The sequence below is a fragment of the Paramisgurnus dabryanus genome, chromosome 15 (genome assembly GCF_030506205.2).
Source record: "Paramisgurnus dabryanus chromosome 15, PD_genome_1.1, whole genome shotgun sequence".
NCBI classification, from domain to species: Eukaryota; Metazoa; Chordata; class Actinopteri; order Cypriniformes; family Cobitidae; genus Paramisgurnus; species Paramisgurnus dabryanus.
The window spans coordinates 8440303-8456508 of NC_133351.1; the positions used below are offsets into that span (position 1 = coordinate 8440303).

The 16206-nt window shown below is 37.4% G+C and overlaps 1 protein-coding gene across 8 annotated transcripts in view; it reads right to left on the reverse strand.

Annotated features, from left to right (window-relative positions):
* spegb (striated muscle enriched protein kinase b) overlaps nt 1-16206 on the reverse strand; it is a 126296-nt gene that overhangs the window by 75060 nt on the left and 35030 nt on the right. For 4 of the 8 annotated variants that reach the window (XM_065252139.2, XM_065252136.1, XM_065252138.2 and 1 more), the window contains exon 1: nt 1779-2723. The exons of the other annotated variants lie outside the window; for them this stretch is intronic. In XM_065252139.2, coding sequence (XP_065108211.1) covers nt 1779-1811 — 33 coding nt within the window. In that variant the 5' untranslated portion in view covers nt 1812-2723. Of the gene's footprint in view, nt 1-1778; nt 2724-16206 lie in introns of those variants that run through there. 8 annotated transcript variants of the gene reach the window in all.

The window sequence follows — 16206 nt, forward strand, 5'->3', positions numbered from 1 at the left end:
TGTCACATTTTGGATGTTCCTGTGTTGCTGTTTTACTCCTCGTGTTTTGTTTCTGTTCATTTTATATTAAATATTATTTATTTCATGGTGAACCCTGCACTTGCGTCCTGACTCCCGTCCCGTGTCGTGACATAAGTTTGCAATCGAGCCGAGACCACCTCGTTCAGGTGCTTCGTTCGGTTGTTTTGGTGCAAATTTCAGTGTTCACATATGCCTAAACGAACCAAACCAAGGGAGAAAATGCACCAGGTTCTAAAAAAAGGCTCAGGTCTGAAAAAAAAAACTAAAACACGTCAACCTAAAGCACAATATAATATTATTCACATGACAAGACAGAGATTGTAATGTATTATCATTTACCCTACATCTGAAATTCTGACTCAGCCACCTGTTCTGGATCTGTCTGGTCTATAAGCTACATCTTCACCTCATCCGCCAGTCTCTCGCTGTCTGTCGACTAAGATCTAATTATCGTTCCCTTTCACACCCCCACCCCCACTTGTCCTTTCATCTTCACTATCACCTCAAGAGGAAGAGCAAGGAACTCGTCCTCCTCTGACTGTTAAATGTCAAAAAGCAGACACTTTCATGCACTTACAGTGACAATTGCCCATAGCGCACTTCTTATTGTATATGCAGTCTTAGGAGATGGACAAGGTTAATATTTTGACCTGACAGGATTTATGGTGAGATTTCATCGACTTGTGGTGCTTGCCAAGTCATGCATCGCTAGTATCGCTCATACATTAGTGTCAGGGACTTGAACAAACATTTAACCCTAAGTATTGAATTTGTTTCACACCATTTGTGTTGTACACAGGAAACACACATCGTGATCTGTTTATAAAAGGTGGGCAATAAAATGGGTGATACACACAAGACTGAAAGACCAGAATGCAATAGCAACTCAATTTAAGAAAACACAAGCAAGCAACTACAATCTCAAAATAAAAGATTTTTGGTTTAGTCTAACAATTTCTTTCTTACCTTCTTATAATCTATAGGACCACCTAGCAATGCACTAACAACCAAATAGCAACACACACACACAACTCCTAAGCAACTGCATAGCAATGCCTGGCATCAAAGCTGCGAGTTTGAACATTTACATGATCAAACAGCTTTAACCTGTGCATTAACCTGCCAATCTGTTGTCTAATGGCTACAGTACAGATGTAATGCAAACCTCCCCATGCATTTCAGTTTAAGGCAGGCAGATGTATATAAATGCTACACTATACAGCTCTTTAAATATATGCATCATTGGAGGAATGGATGAGTGCTACAAGGATTTTTCTTTTATTGGACCTACATGCTGACTTGCCATATGCCTTTGGTGCTAAATCTAATAACTCATACCACGACATAGCCAATGTTTCTGCTGATTTCTAATATACAACTTCTTCATGAATAATACCCCAAAATAATTTAATAGCAAATCATCCAGGGATCCTTGTTTTCCGTTTTGCAATTCTAGCGTAAACTAGAACGCATAAGCATAGAGTTAAATGAGCCATGGACATCCACCTATTCAGCTGTAATCATCCTAATGCAATTAGCCAGATGGGTGCCATCGTTTGTTTACAAGAAAAGGGTGGGGCGCGAGAGTGAACGTGCAGCCCTAAAAAGGAGGGAATTGGGTCAAGCTTCCTTCAGACTCCCCTCAGAGTCCACCGGATGACAAAACCCAAACAAAACCCAAAGGGGTCAAACTCTAAGTTACACACAGTTACGAGTTAACATGCATAATGCTTTCAAAAGAGACATGCAAGACTCACCTGAAATCGTTTCTTGGACCAAATTTTCTTCATAGCTTGGAGTAATCCCGGTCTTTTGTTGCGTTTAACGGAGGTGGGAGCGAGGCTTTCTGGAAGCTGGGGATTGACGGTCAGACCCGATGGTGACCTGATCGTATCGCCGTGAGCATGATCGGAATCCAGCTTGGACTGCTGCGAAAAGCCGCTTGGAAATATGAAAACGTACCCAAGCGAGAGGCGCACGCAGAAATTTCTCTAAAAGAGAAGAAGGCTTTTAAAAATGTTTAAGTTTTTTCCCAGGAACTCGACAGCTCTAAACATACTCGCTGAAAACACAAATGCAGAATATTAAAGTTCTTCTGACGCAGATGTTGCACTGTTGCGCTTCCAGTTTGGCTGAAAATAAAACCGTTCGAGAAAAATAAACCTCGGCAGTATGCACCTCTTCACAGAAACATAATCAGAGCCGCTTCTAAACCATCGATAAACAGCTTCAGGGGAGACCAATAAGAGCACAGAAAAACAAACACAGGCAGCTGCGGCGAGCGAAGGAGTGCGTTTGTTAGAGAGGCGGGCAGGCGCGAGAGAAATGGAGAGAAACCACTACCCTGCCGCGTTTAGGGGGAAGGGAGGGGGAACGATAAAGAGAGAGAGAGCAAGAGAGAGAGAGAGAGAGTGACAAAGAATGAGTCAGTGCTATGGGTACCAGTTTGCAAATCCTTTTTCATGTCATTCTTTAATTTTTTTCCCGTTTCTCCCCCTCACTTTCCTGTTGTTTCTGCACTGAGGCTGAACGTCTCTCCTGCCCGGCAGCAGAAAATTCAGAGGCTTAACAACAGCTCCGTTAGGGGAGTCTCCCCTCCTCATATGCTGGATCAATGCCTGTGACATCACAGCTGCCTCCAGCCGATGGTGCTTTGGCAGCCCACCATTGGAACGTCTTAAAAATATTTCAACTGTTTTGTTTCCTTGCCTCCCAGGGTAATTGTGGGTGGTATCATCAAAATTTCATGTCGTGAGTAATTTTATATCATGATAAGAGTGTGCATAATGATATGGTTAATGTGCTAGTGATTCAATGAAAAATGTTTTATACTATATATTATTAAATAACCATGTGGTAATGTCTAGCTTGGATAGAACTGTGAGTTAAATATTTAACATTTCCAAGGTACATTTTCAAAGAAGGCCTGGTTGTTTTGCTCCACACTCTTAAAAATGTCAGGTGGAAAACAACCCAGTGTTTATGTTTATATTTGACCCAACAATGGGTTAACACATCCCAGCATTTTGGGTTAAAACAACCCAACCAAGGTCAAATTACAACACAAGGGGTTGGGCTCATCCGTTTTTGACCCAACACTGGGTTAAAAAAATAACCCAGTATTTTTAAAGTGCATGGTTGGGTAAAATACTGTATGGACAAAGCCAACATATAAATTAACCTACTGTATACTGATTGTTCAATCATGGTTGTGTAAAATATGGATATTTTTATGTTAATTCAAACTGTTAGACTTTACAGTAAGGTTGAATTTGTTAAAGGGGACTGAGAATGAAAAACCATTTTTACCTTGTCTTTGTTGAATAATGGTAGTCTACCCGCATTCACGAACATACAAAAAGTGCTAGACATGCTAAACATCTCAGTCTCATAGAAATTCCTCTTTTAGAAATGTCAGCCAGAAAACGGCCCAAACTGAAAAACTGATGCTTATGACATCACAGGCATCTCACTGCCCCTCCACTGTAAAATAATTGGCTACATTTTCTGAGTGGCAGCAAAGTCAGCCAATCAGTAATGAGATTGCAAGTTAAGCCAGTAGGGGGAGCCAAATAGGTGCAAAACCACTTGTTTAAAATCCCCCACCCTAATAGAGCTATATGAGAGAGGTATTTAGGAAGCTTCTAAGGCATTACAGACCCAAACAAAAACATTTTTGTCTACATGTCACATCACATACATACGTTCATGAAAGCACGGAAGGGAGGGGAGGAGTTAGCTCGGCTCCGTTTGTTTGAAAACAGTTCAAACATCAACAAGAAGTGACGTCGCACCGATTCACTTAGAGCGCCTTTAACTGATTCAAGCTGATAGAAGAGCAACTTTGTCTGAAATAGCCACTCGTTGCAACCGAGGTATGCAGCAAAGCATTTGTGAAGCCACAACACGCATAACCTTGAGGCGGATGGCCTACAACAACAGAAGACCGCACCGGGTACCACTCATCTCCACTACAAATAGGAAAAAGAGGCTACAATTTGCACAAGCTCACCAAAATTGGACAGTTGAAGACTGGAAAATGTTGCCTGGTCTGATGAGTCTCGATTTCTGTTGAGACATTCAGATGGTAGAGTCAGAATTTGGCATAAACAGAATAACTATGCCATGGATCCACTGTGCAGGCTGGTGGTGGTGGTGGTGTAATGGTGTGGGGGATGTTTTCTTGGCACACTTTAGGCCCCTTAGTGCCAATTGGGCATCGTTTAAATGCCACGGCCTACCTGAGCATTGTTTCTGACCATGTCCATCCCTTCATGACCACAATGTACCCATCCTCTGATGGCTACTTCCAGCAGGATAATGCACCATGCCACAAAGCTCAAATCATTTCAAATTGGTTTCTTGAACATGACAAGGAGTTCACTGTACAAAAATGGCCCCCACAGTCGCCAGATCTCAACCCAATAGAGCATCTTTGGGATGTGGTGGAACGGGAGCTTCGTGCCCTTGACGTGCATCCCACAAATCTCCATCAACTGCAAGATGCTATCCTATCAATATGGGCCAACATTTCTTAAGAATGCTTTCAGCACCTTGTGGAATAAATGCCATGTAGAATTAAGGCAGTTCTGAAGGCGAAAAGGGGGTCCAAGACAATATTATTAAGGTGTTCCTAAAATGTAAATAGTGGGTTATAAATAAACCTACTGTATGCTGCATTTTCTCATTTATTTATTCACCATTGCAAGCTAACTAAGGTATTATCAAAGGTTTGTAAGAATTTACCTTCCTTGGACAAAAATCAAATATTCTAAATAAGATGACTGAGGCAATCATGTGCTGCATCATTTGCATAATGAAATCATGAATTATCGTGCATCTCACACCTTTGACATCAGCAGAAGGATGGGAGGAGGGCACATTGATTTTAAGGTCTTTCATTTAGGAGAGCATGGCAATCCATTACTCTATAGATACGCTACAAGGATGTCGTACAACAAAAACACACTCAGAAAGGTGCCGAGACGGACTGTGTGCTGTTGAAATGGATTTCTATTTCTCAAGTCCATGTCTGCTGAGGTACATTGGGTTGTTAGAGAGCAAGATAGCTAAACAATCCCTGAATTATTCACATTAGCTGCCATAATGATCCTCATGGTTGTTTTTCGTTCATTCTTGTGTACTGTTGTCGACACCTGGTACATTTGGTCTTATGTATTAGCTAGGATGACCTAATCTGCCTAGACAAGAGCTAATTATTGGCTATGCTATTCATTTCAGTAACATTTGCTCAGCTTGTGCATTCAGCCCGAGATGATTTTTTGCTTTGGCTTTAAATCAATATTTCTCAGATTCCAATTGACCCAATCTCACATCATGTAAACACTTTTCCTACTTTCTATAGTTTATCCCTGTGTCTCTCACTGGTCGATACCCAACATCCAGCTATCTTTTTCATTTTTTGTTGAATTTATGATATTGATCTCGAAGAAACAACTGGCATCATTTACATCATCTACATTTCCTTCAAATCCATATGACTTTTCAATGTGGATCATAAAAGATAAAGAATATCAGCGATGCTCTTAAAAGTGAATGGTGACAGGGATCTCTTAGTCACAAACATTGTGCCTAACATCTTCTTGAAGATCGCGTTCAACAAAGTCAAGCAGGGAATTAAATATATGATGTTGAATAAATTATGACATTTTTGGTTAAAGGAAGATATTTAGAGGAATGTTTGTAAGCAAACCAATCAGAAGCTTTATTGACTTCATATTATTCTTTTGTCCTACTATGGATGTCAATGGGGGCTTCTGATCGTTTTGGTTACAAACATTGCTAAAAATATCTTCCTTTTGTTGTTATCAGAACAAAGACATTTATACAGGTTTGTAACAACATAAGGGTGAATAAATTCATTTTGGGTGAACTATCCCATATTATAATATTAATAAAGAAATAGTCACAGTGCCTCATGATGCCGTGAAAAAAATATGAAGTTACTTTAGATGTCAGCATCACTGCTTTCATAGAGACAAATATGAAATACAGCCAACCCGAAAAGCAGAGGCAAAACTGCAATGTGATCGCATCTCATACCAGTTTGATTCTTAGGATGACTCATTCTTGCACTTTTAAAAACACAGCCCTCTCTTAACACCCCTGTCTCCCAAATCCTTTACTCATAACTGCAAACACCCAGCAGGCAGTTAAATAATGGCTTCCCGTCTTAATGTGAATGGCTTGCTATAGACTCGACATGAGAGATATGTTGAAGTGATTAAAGCAAGCAGCGAGTCGTCTTTCAAGAACCAGTCTCTCCAGTAAAGGACTTACTACACTTCTGTTGAGAACACACTATGGCTGGTTCGGCAGGGACTCCCATTCCTTTCTCCCCGGGGAATCATCTAATTATATGTGCAGCAATACCATAAGCCCTACAAGCACTGTGTAAAAACCAAAAGATTTAACAAGAGCAATTCAAATAAATCAGGCTGGCCTTGGCACTTCTAAAATACATTTAAAGGTGCTTGTCCAATGCTATCTCATGGCAATTCCTATGTATTTTATGAGGTGGCTAATTTGAATTAATTCATACGACCACATTTGTAAATTTTGCTCCTATGACGTTGGGCGTGGTGTCGTTATTGTTTTTTTATGATAATCATACATTTTTTATGCCTTACTTTGTATGAATTCTTATGAATTAGCCACCTCGGTAAAATACGTACAAATTCCCATGTATTGTGTTTACCCAAAAATAAACATTTTGTCATTATTTATTTACCTCTCTTCTGTTAAACAGCCAAATTGTTACATGCAAATTATTTTTGTTGTTGTTTGGAGTAAAATATGAAAACATCTTTAGATATTAGATATAAAAGAATATAAGAATATAATATTTATTGAAACTAAACTGAAGTATATAAACAATATAATAAACCTTTTTATGGTTTTAATTGTATAAATGTCAATAATATTTACATAACCCTAACATAAAACAACAAAGCTTGACAATAAGAATAGCCCGATGGCCCTGGGGCTGGCGTGAATGATGCTTGGGCCATTTGACACGGTCACTTTCCTGATCAGGCCAGTGCTGCACTGTTGGTTCCAAAACGCAATAAATTCATTTTGACTAATTTGGGTAAAAATGTGTTATCTATACCAAGAAAGTGACAAGATGAAAACCATTATTTTCTGTTGAAACCTTTCACATAGCATCTTTAGGTTATAATAACATTAAGGGGACAGAGAATGAAAAACCATTTTTACCTAGTCTTTGTTGAATAATGGTAGTCTACCGGCATTCACGAACATACAAAAAGTGCTAGACATGCTAAACATCTCAGTCTCATAGAAATTCCTCTTTTAGAAATGTCAGCCAGAAAACGGCCCAATCTGAAAAACGGATGCTTATGACATCACAGGCATCTCACTGCCCCTCCGCTTTAAAATAATAGACCTTTCTCACAACTTCCGTATTTATGACCGGAAATACGCAATCGTCTTGGAAATCTACTTCCTCCGCAGTCAAGGCAATGTAAAAAGCCGTATCTGTTCCATCAATTCCCTGTTGATGGTGAAGTTAGACAGAAGTGGATTCAGGCTATCCGGCGAGACTTATATTGTGTCGTTTTACACTGTAAAAAAATTCCGTAGAAATTGCAGCTGAGTTGCCGGTAATTTACCGTAGATTTACATTTATGTTTTTTCTGGCAACATTTTGTTCAAAGTTAAATGAAAATTAAACATTTACAAGTCTTTATCTTTACAGAGTAAAACTAAAAAACAGCATCAAGCAAAACATTCTGGGAAATAAAATCTGGACCAAAAAACAGAAAAAGGTTGATGATGATTTCTGGTTCCCAGAATGCTTTGCATGAGGCGGTTATTGTATAGTTTTATTCTGTAAAGATTAAGACTTGTTAATATTTGAAATTTATTTAACTTTGAACAAACTCTTGCCAGTAAATAACATAAATGTAAATCTATGGTAAATTACCGGCAACCCAGCTGCAATAACATTGAAATTTCTACGGAATTTTTTTTACAGTGTAGTTAACAGTTCAGTAACAGTTAGACTCGCTCTCTACTTACCTAGAAATGTATGGACAAATTCTTCATGGAAAAAGTTTTCCTCCATTAGTCGTGTCACATCAGCAACTGTAATATTTGGCAAATCCGTTAACGAAGTTGTGTAGACTCTTTGATCCATTTTAAACTTGCCCGGGTTTATGTTTTTCTAGTGTGTTGACGCTTGACAGGAACTCCGCTTACATGACGATTACGTATTTCCGGTTACTGTGAGAAAGGCCTATTGGCTACAGTGGGGGGGAGTCAAAGAAAGGTGCAAAACCACTTGTTTAAAATCCCCCACCCTAATAGAGCTATCTGAGAGAGGTTTTTAGAAAGCTTCTAAGGCATTACAGACCCAAACTACTTTTTTTTGTCTACATGTCACATCAAAGAACAAGTATAAATACCCCATTCAATCATTCTACTGTATGTCACTTTTAAAAATGTAAATCCATAATTTGATTTTCAAAGATTTATAATAAAAACTGATTATTTTTTCTGCAAAAAGCCATAAATCCAAGTTTTCAAAATGCTATAAATCTGTTGAATCAATATATAAATGTGCATTTATCTTTGCCGTGTTATATTCGTTTAGTTGACTAGTGGTATACACTGATAAAAAAATAAACATTAAATGGCATTAATCAAAGAACTTTGTCATATTAAGAACACTGTCATTGCTGTTGTCATCTTTGGAACGTCGTCGCTGAACTTTTTGACAGCGATCAGCTGTAAAATGTTTTGGTCCTGCTTGATTTTCACTGACTTTGTGTAAAATAATGTAAAGTTTTTCATAAGATCCGCTGCGGTCAATGTGTTAGCATGACAGAAGCTTGATGCTGTCGTGTGAGAACAAGCAACAGCCGGCATTTTTCCTTCACACGAGTGCCTCTCGTGTAAATTATTTGATTTTGATGGCTTACGTTTCTTCCCAGCGACAGAAAAGCACCACAGGTTTATCAATGCCATCAAAATTACTATTTTGTTTTTGTTTGTTTGTTGATCACGAAGTACAAAGTAGATGAAGAAAACTAGGATTCTGTGTGTATTCAAAGCACCGCCATTATTGTTTACAATGCGTAGAATGGTGTGCTGTGATTGGTTTAGTGGATTTATTGCATTCTGCAGAGAAGGAGGACTGGCGTTTGCTGTGATTTGGTAAAAAGGGAGAAAAGATGACAGAATAACAGGGCGGATATCAGATTTTTGTAAAATGAAGTATTGGGAACTCGTTTTTCTTTAAAATGGTGTTTATCGCATTTTGGAACCAAACTCTTCAAATGTTTATTATTTATGCATGTTTTGAGGCCTAGCCAATTAAAAAATGTAATCAAAAAAGACGCAAAACAGATGCGCTGTTTTGGAAGTTTAGTATGTGTGTGCATTCGAAGCACGCTCAAGGATTCAGGCAGCGCATGAATATGCGCAAATGGATCATCAGACACGGTGCAAATATTGATTTCATGTTTCTTGCTCTTGGGGGAACGTTTACACAAAATTATCTCAAATACCATTCACACCGTCTCTACACATCTGATTGGAATCTGTTCATATTTGGCAAGTGTGAATATCAAAAAACATTTTTACAAATCCATTTCAAGTTACAAAATATTTTGATATTTCTAATGCAAAACAAGACAAATAGTGTGATAGCATAAGCTGGACTCTTATAAAACATTTACTGCTTCTTGTTGTTTTTTGGCATTTTGAAGCCCAGCAATATCATCATCCACTTTCATTGTACAAAACCTAAGGTCAGACATTCTGCAAGCATACATAGCGCTTCATGGAATATATAATAATACAAGCAAAGGTGATTTTGGGGTGAAATATATTTTTATCACGTGTCTGGTCCAGGCAAGTGTAATACAGGCTTGAGATGAAGCCAGACAGACACCATTATGTCTGCATACAGAGAGCAGCATACAGCTTATTAATTTAACACACACACAATGCAAACAAAAAGACTTCTGCCTCCCCGAACACATAATCATTTGCAACGTGTCAGGCTGAGGAGAAGAGTCCAGAAGGCTTTGGGATGAGATTATCATTCTGTGTTTGGATAAAAAGGATAACAGTTACAGATGAATCAAGGACCAGTTTGTTTCATTCAACATGGAGAAAAAGAAGACTGTGGTGGTGCCTTACAAAAACGTAACGTGACAAGCATTCCCGGTGCCAAGAGGGGGCAATGCCTTTTCAGATCTGAATTGTGCCCCCTCAGTTTATTTTTGGTATTTATTGCAAAGTTTACTTGCAGTGGCGGCTCGTGACTGCTTTTCCGAGGGGCGCAAATTCAAAATATGTGTTCGGAGTGTCATGTGTGTTGCTCGTGTTTTCAAAATATGTGTTTGTTGCTTCATGTGAACCATGTGCATCACATGTTTTGTCAAAATAAGTCCCTGCTACACACGTGTCGAACCACACACATGACGGGCTACATACATGTTGTGACGAACTTCAAAGCAAGTATTCTATGTGCTTTCACGTGCCCCATTCTGCAGCCGGGCCTGCATGACAGTATCACATGGTCTAACTAGACAGTATGCACGCATCTACTTAAGATCCTGCTATGAATTTGGACAACTGGGAATTACACCCCACTTCACATTTATGAAGTTTTGGGGAAACAATCACCTTAAAAATCCAAAAGAGGAGACAAAATACAGCAATATGAAAACCAAGCAATTTGTTTTCCACTGCAAAATGTCATAAATCCACAGCAGATGGTTCTCTAAGAGCCTGCTGGTGCCTTGGAGACACTCTGCAAAAAATGATCGAAGCAAATCTGGCTTAATCATCCCTTACAGTAACTGAAGCTGGGAGGTTAATGGTCTGAGTGCATAAAAAGCGTGTTGTGATTGTGGATGGTTTTCCTTAGAACTAACAGCTCCATTGTCATCTCCGATTATGGCAGTGGCGGTCCGTGCATTTCACACCTAGGCTTTCAGTGGTGTCCTATCTGAATTAATCAATCTTGTAATATTGTCATTATGACATTACGGCAATAGAAACACATTAGCAGTTTAATTGCAAAGTAAAATAGAAATTACTGTATTTTACACCTGAAGAAATAACAGTCAAATTTTACTTTATTCAAAAATGAGAAACAGCGAATTTTACACAAGAAACCCGCTTGAAAGGCATATGAAATGAGGTCAAACTCTTTTTTTTGCTAAAGAAATTGCATAAATGGTTCTTGAAAAAGCTTACAAGTATTTTGAAGAATCAAAAGTATAAGCTGAAGACGCCTGCACTGTTCGTTCTGAAGGCCTAAGCAGATTTCTTTGACCCTGGCAACCAGGGCATGAAATTAACACCCGACCACGCGCCAAATGCGGGTGGATTTTGCAATTGGCGGGTAACACTGTCAATCTACCAGCCACATTGGCGGGTAGCCAATGTGAATCAGTGATGCGGGTCATTGTATAAACAACCCACTCCTGACCGACATTTTCAACTAACCCGCCCGTAATTGTTCAAAATAGTTTTTAAACTCGACTGACTGACCGCGGCCTGAATATCATTACAATATTTTTGGATGACTCGTAACCGGCACCTGCTCATTTCTTATCAACCTGCGCATATCACCGATATAAATTGAGTGATTAATTGAGAGGATGCGACTGCTGTTTCGCAACGTTCATGCGATTGGAAAGAAGATGAGGCACTTCTCTGACTACCTTTGGATGTGCGAGTAAGTATTAAACTGTTGGTGAGATGGGATGAGAATGCAATGCTGACATATGCTACTGTACAATCACAGTTGCACAGATGTGTAGTGCTGCTGTGACGGATCAGAACTCTTGATGTGTAAACTTTAGAGAGAGTTGGGCTACTATGCCTTATACTGTAGTACATTAACATACATTTTGCGAATATAGTAATGAAAAACAACGTATGTGCGGCGTTTATGTGCGCAGTTTGTGCCCCCTCTGTGTGCGTGCGCGGGTTTAAGGGGACTCAATAGGGCACATAAAATCTTTCTGCTCTTGACAGGGCACATACTGTATAAACAAAATGATCTCAACAGTATTGATTTTCTAATAAAACATTTCTTTATGTCTTAAGTGTATGTATAGAGAGTCAAAAACCAGTCTGTGCTGGTCTTAAAGAGACAGTAACCTCAATTAACCTACTTAAGTCTGTGTCATTAATGTTAATCAAACCACCTAAGGCAAAGAGAAATTCACTTTTGTAGCTCTGAAAAAAAATATATATTTCATACAATAAAGACAGTGTTATAATTCACTATTCGGGCAAAAAAAAAACTGGCTGGTAAAAAGTCTCTGTGGCAGGTGGTCAAAAAAGTTAACTTTAGGCCCTGCTGGCAACACATGATGTCAGCCGCTGGCTAAAATATGATTGGATAAATACTTACAAGTATTTTGAAGAATCAAAAGTATAACAAATTACTTTGTTGACAGTCTACTGTTCAGGGATAATGCACAGAGTTTACTATTAAAAAAGTGATATTCACTAAATGTACATTTTACAAATATTATTGGCTTACTAAATTAAATGCATTAAACTCACCAAATTAACCTGTGGATTATTTGGAAACAAAATCCATCCTCCTTTCTTTCTTTAAGAAGATTTCGATCACTCTGTTGTACAACAATAAGTCCTTTTCTATCGCCATAGAGGCTAATGCTGAAAGTTGAGACTGTCCAGTAGTATTTCTGTCATAAGTTTTAATTTGTTGTAGGGCTGAGAATGTCCGTTTGACCGAAGCAGTGGACACACTAATAGTCACCGCCAAACAGCTGTCACATGCTCTCACACAGATTATTATGGTGACATCAAGACAAAATCTTAGGATTTCATTGCCATTTATCTGAAGCTGAAGGCGCCTGCACTGTTCGTTCTGAAGGCCTAGGCAGATTTCTTTGACCCTGGCAACACATAATGTCAGACGCTGGCTGAAATATGATTGGAGAAATGCTCTATCATGAATATACACTACTGGAAGCAGCCCAACCAAGAGAAAAGCTAAATAAAATAAAGATAATAGACTATTATGGGAGGCACAATCTTAAATTCCACTTGGCTGCCTTAAATGAGTTACCATCGCTGGATTCTGACAGCAAGAGATATACAGTAAATGCATATGCTGATCTCATCTTACATTCCGTAAAAGTTTCCATATTCTTCTGCATAAATTGATTTATCTACCATCACTGCAAACACACTGTCACATAGTGCCTCCATTTTCTGCCCTGCTGTCCTCTCTTTCACAGTTCATTTCTTCACCCAAACATGTCTCACACTCTCTCTCTCTCACACACATACACATACACACACACTTTTTTAAAACTTTTTTAAAGTTTAGTCCAGTGGAAATTCCACTTTCCATCTCAGAATCTGGGATTTAAACAATTTTAAACAAACAATGGAAGTACACCAGCATAAATGTGAAGCATGTAATGTTTTGAAGCACTTTTATAAATTATTCAGTAAAATAGTGTTCATTATTTAAACTGTTGTCCAAATTATTTTTCAGAGGACACAATTTTTTTATGTAGATGATTACGCCTTATTTAGTCCGTCGCCATGTTGATTCCAAACTGAGGCTGTGAGGGATAGACATCCAAAGCGTGCCCTTTAAACCTATTGTTTTGTATCAGGATGCTGGTCATTCAGCCATCAAAACACAGAAAATACTTTTTTTCCCCATTTATTTGTCAAGGACAATGCACAGACAAACATTAATCTCAGATAGAGAAAAGATGCTCTGCACCAGATTTAGCTACTAGCTAATTTCCATCTGTAGTCCTTGGGCAGGTCACTAAATAAACAATTTCTCAAAAAAGTCTAACAAACAAATTTCATAAAAACAACATTGTTTTACAAATTTGCACAGGACAAAGATCCTCAGAAAGTGTGGATTGTTAAAATGAGAAGGGATGACCAAATTTGAGATGAGAATAGCGCATTGTACACATAATATTTGTTTTGGATATTAGCTTGTTGGCTAATCACAAATTTTTCATGTTGTAAACATGTTTGCTTTTCTTTTGAACACCAATGTAGTGCAACAATACAATATTTTGTGACTAAGTATATATCTCCAGTTTGTATAAAACATGAGCATATGTCCCAAGCATTTTCTCTATTGTTTTTTTAAGACATTAACATTAACTTAATAACTTGTGATTGACTTGATACTAAGCTATTTACGTGATAGTTGGTTGTGCAAGTATTATTAGAGATAAAACATGAACCCCCAAAGTTGTGTACAAATGTTATTTAGTTCAAGATAAATCCAGATTTTGTTGATTCTGGTCAAAGGTCAAAGTTTTTAACCTATTCATGCCTTGGGTTTTTGTAATCTGTACAAATTAGAGATATGTACTTAGTTATACACTGCAAAAAATGATTTTCAGAAAAAACAATTCTTAGTGTTTTTGTCTAGTTTTCAGTAAAATATCAAAGAATTCTTAAATTAAGATGTCTAGTTTAAAAAAAATATTAGTTTTTAGACCAAAAATATCAAATTTAAGTGATTTGTGCATAAAACAAGCAAAAAATATGCCAATGGGGTAAGCAAAAAAATCTTGAAAATTTTTCTTAAACCCTAAATTAAAAAAAAAAAATCAAGAAACATTTGCACTGCAAAAAATGACTTTCTTACTTAGTATTTTTGTCTTGTTTTCAGTAGAAATATCTAAAAATTCTTAAATCGAGATGTATTTTCTTGATGACCTAAGAAAATAATGACCTAAGAAAATAATACTAGTTTTTAGACAAAAAATATACAATTTAAGTGAATTTGTGCTTAAAACAAGCAAAAATATCTGCCAATGGGTTGAGAATATTTTACTTGAATTAAGCGTTTAAGAAAAAAGAAATCTTATTTCACAATTTTTTTTCTCACCCCATTGGCAGATAATTTTGCTTGTTTTAAGGACAATTTCACTTAAATTGTACATTATTTGTCTTAAAACTAGACTTATTTACTAAGGTCATTTTGCTCATCAAGAAAAAGCTTCTTAATTTAAGAATTTTTAGATTTTTCTACTGAAAACAAGACAAAAATACTGAGTAAGAAAGTAATTTTTTGCAGTGTGATTACCCTATTGGCATATTTTTTTGCTTGTTTTATTAACAAAAATCACTTAAATTTGATATTTTTGGTCAAAAACTACACTTATTTTCTTGAGTTGTTTTACTCATCAAGATAAAGCATCTTAATTTAAGACTTTTTAGATATTTTTACTGAAAACAATACAAAAATACTAAGAACATTTTTTCTTGAAAATAATTTTTTTGCAGTGTAGCACTATATAACTTTTTTTAAGAAATGCAAGCATGCTTACAACATTAGCAATTAGTAATAAGCAATCAGACTAATAACAAAACAGATTTTATACACACATTGCGCTGCTCTCATCTCAAAATTAGATCATATGTCCATTCTGATTTCAGCAATCCATGATGTAATCCCATGAATTCTATGTACATTTGTAAAACAATGTATTTTCTGTGTTAAGGTGGATGAATGACCAGCATCATGATGCAAAACTATAAGTTTATAAGGTGTATAAATGGAAGTTTTGCTTCAGATTAACAGGCTTGTTTGATATCCTTGCACAAACGATGCAAAACTGACCCTGTTTATCAGAATTTCTAGTTGTGACATTGAGGGTAAAAATAGTTTTTTTTTAACATGGGCACCTTACAAAATGACTTTTGTGAAAATGGACACAAATGCTGTTGATATAGCCTGACTTGTATTAAACCTGGACCGTCTCTTTAAAGATCCTGTCAGGTCAGATAGCAAGATGATCCATCACAGACATTTATCACAAAGTAAGAGCTGTCCTGTCTCTGACGTACACTCGCATAATGGAACAGATTTTAGCCTGTTATATCACTGTCCTTCTGGCCACACAGATATTACCGCGTCTCTCTGTCTTCAGTATGAGAGATGATTTTGTTTGAGCTGAAGGCACATATCAGTCCTTTATCAAATATGATCCAATGTACTGGTCTTTTCCATTTACTGTTTAAACAGTAAATGGGAGAAACTGGGAAAAAAACAGGCCAAAAACAATCCACCATAGATTTTGAGAGGTGCACAACACAATAATAAAAATAAATCTGTTCCATTACAAACAGAACGTAGGTCAGTATGAAAGG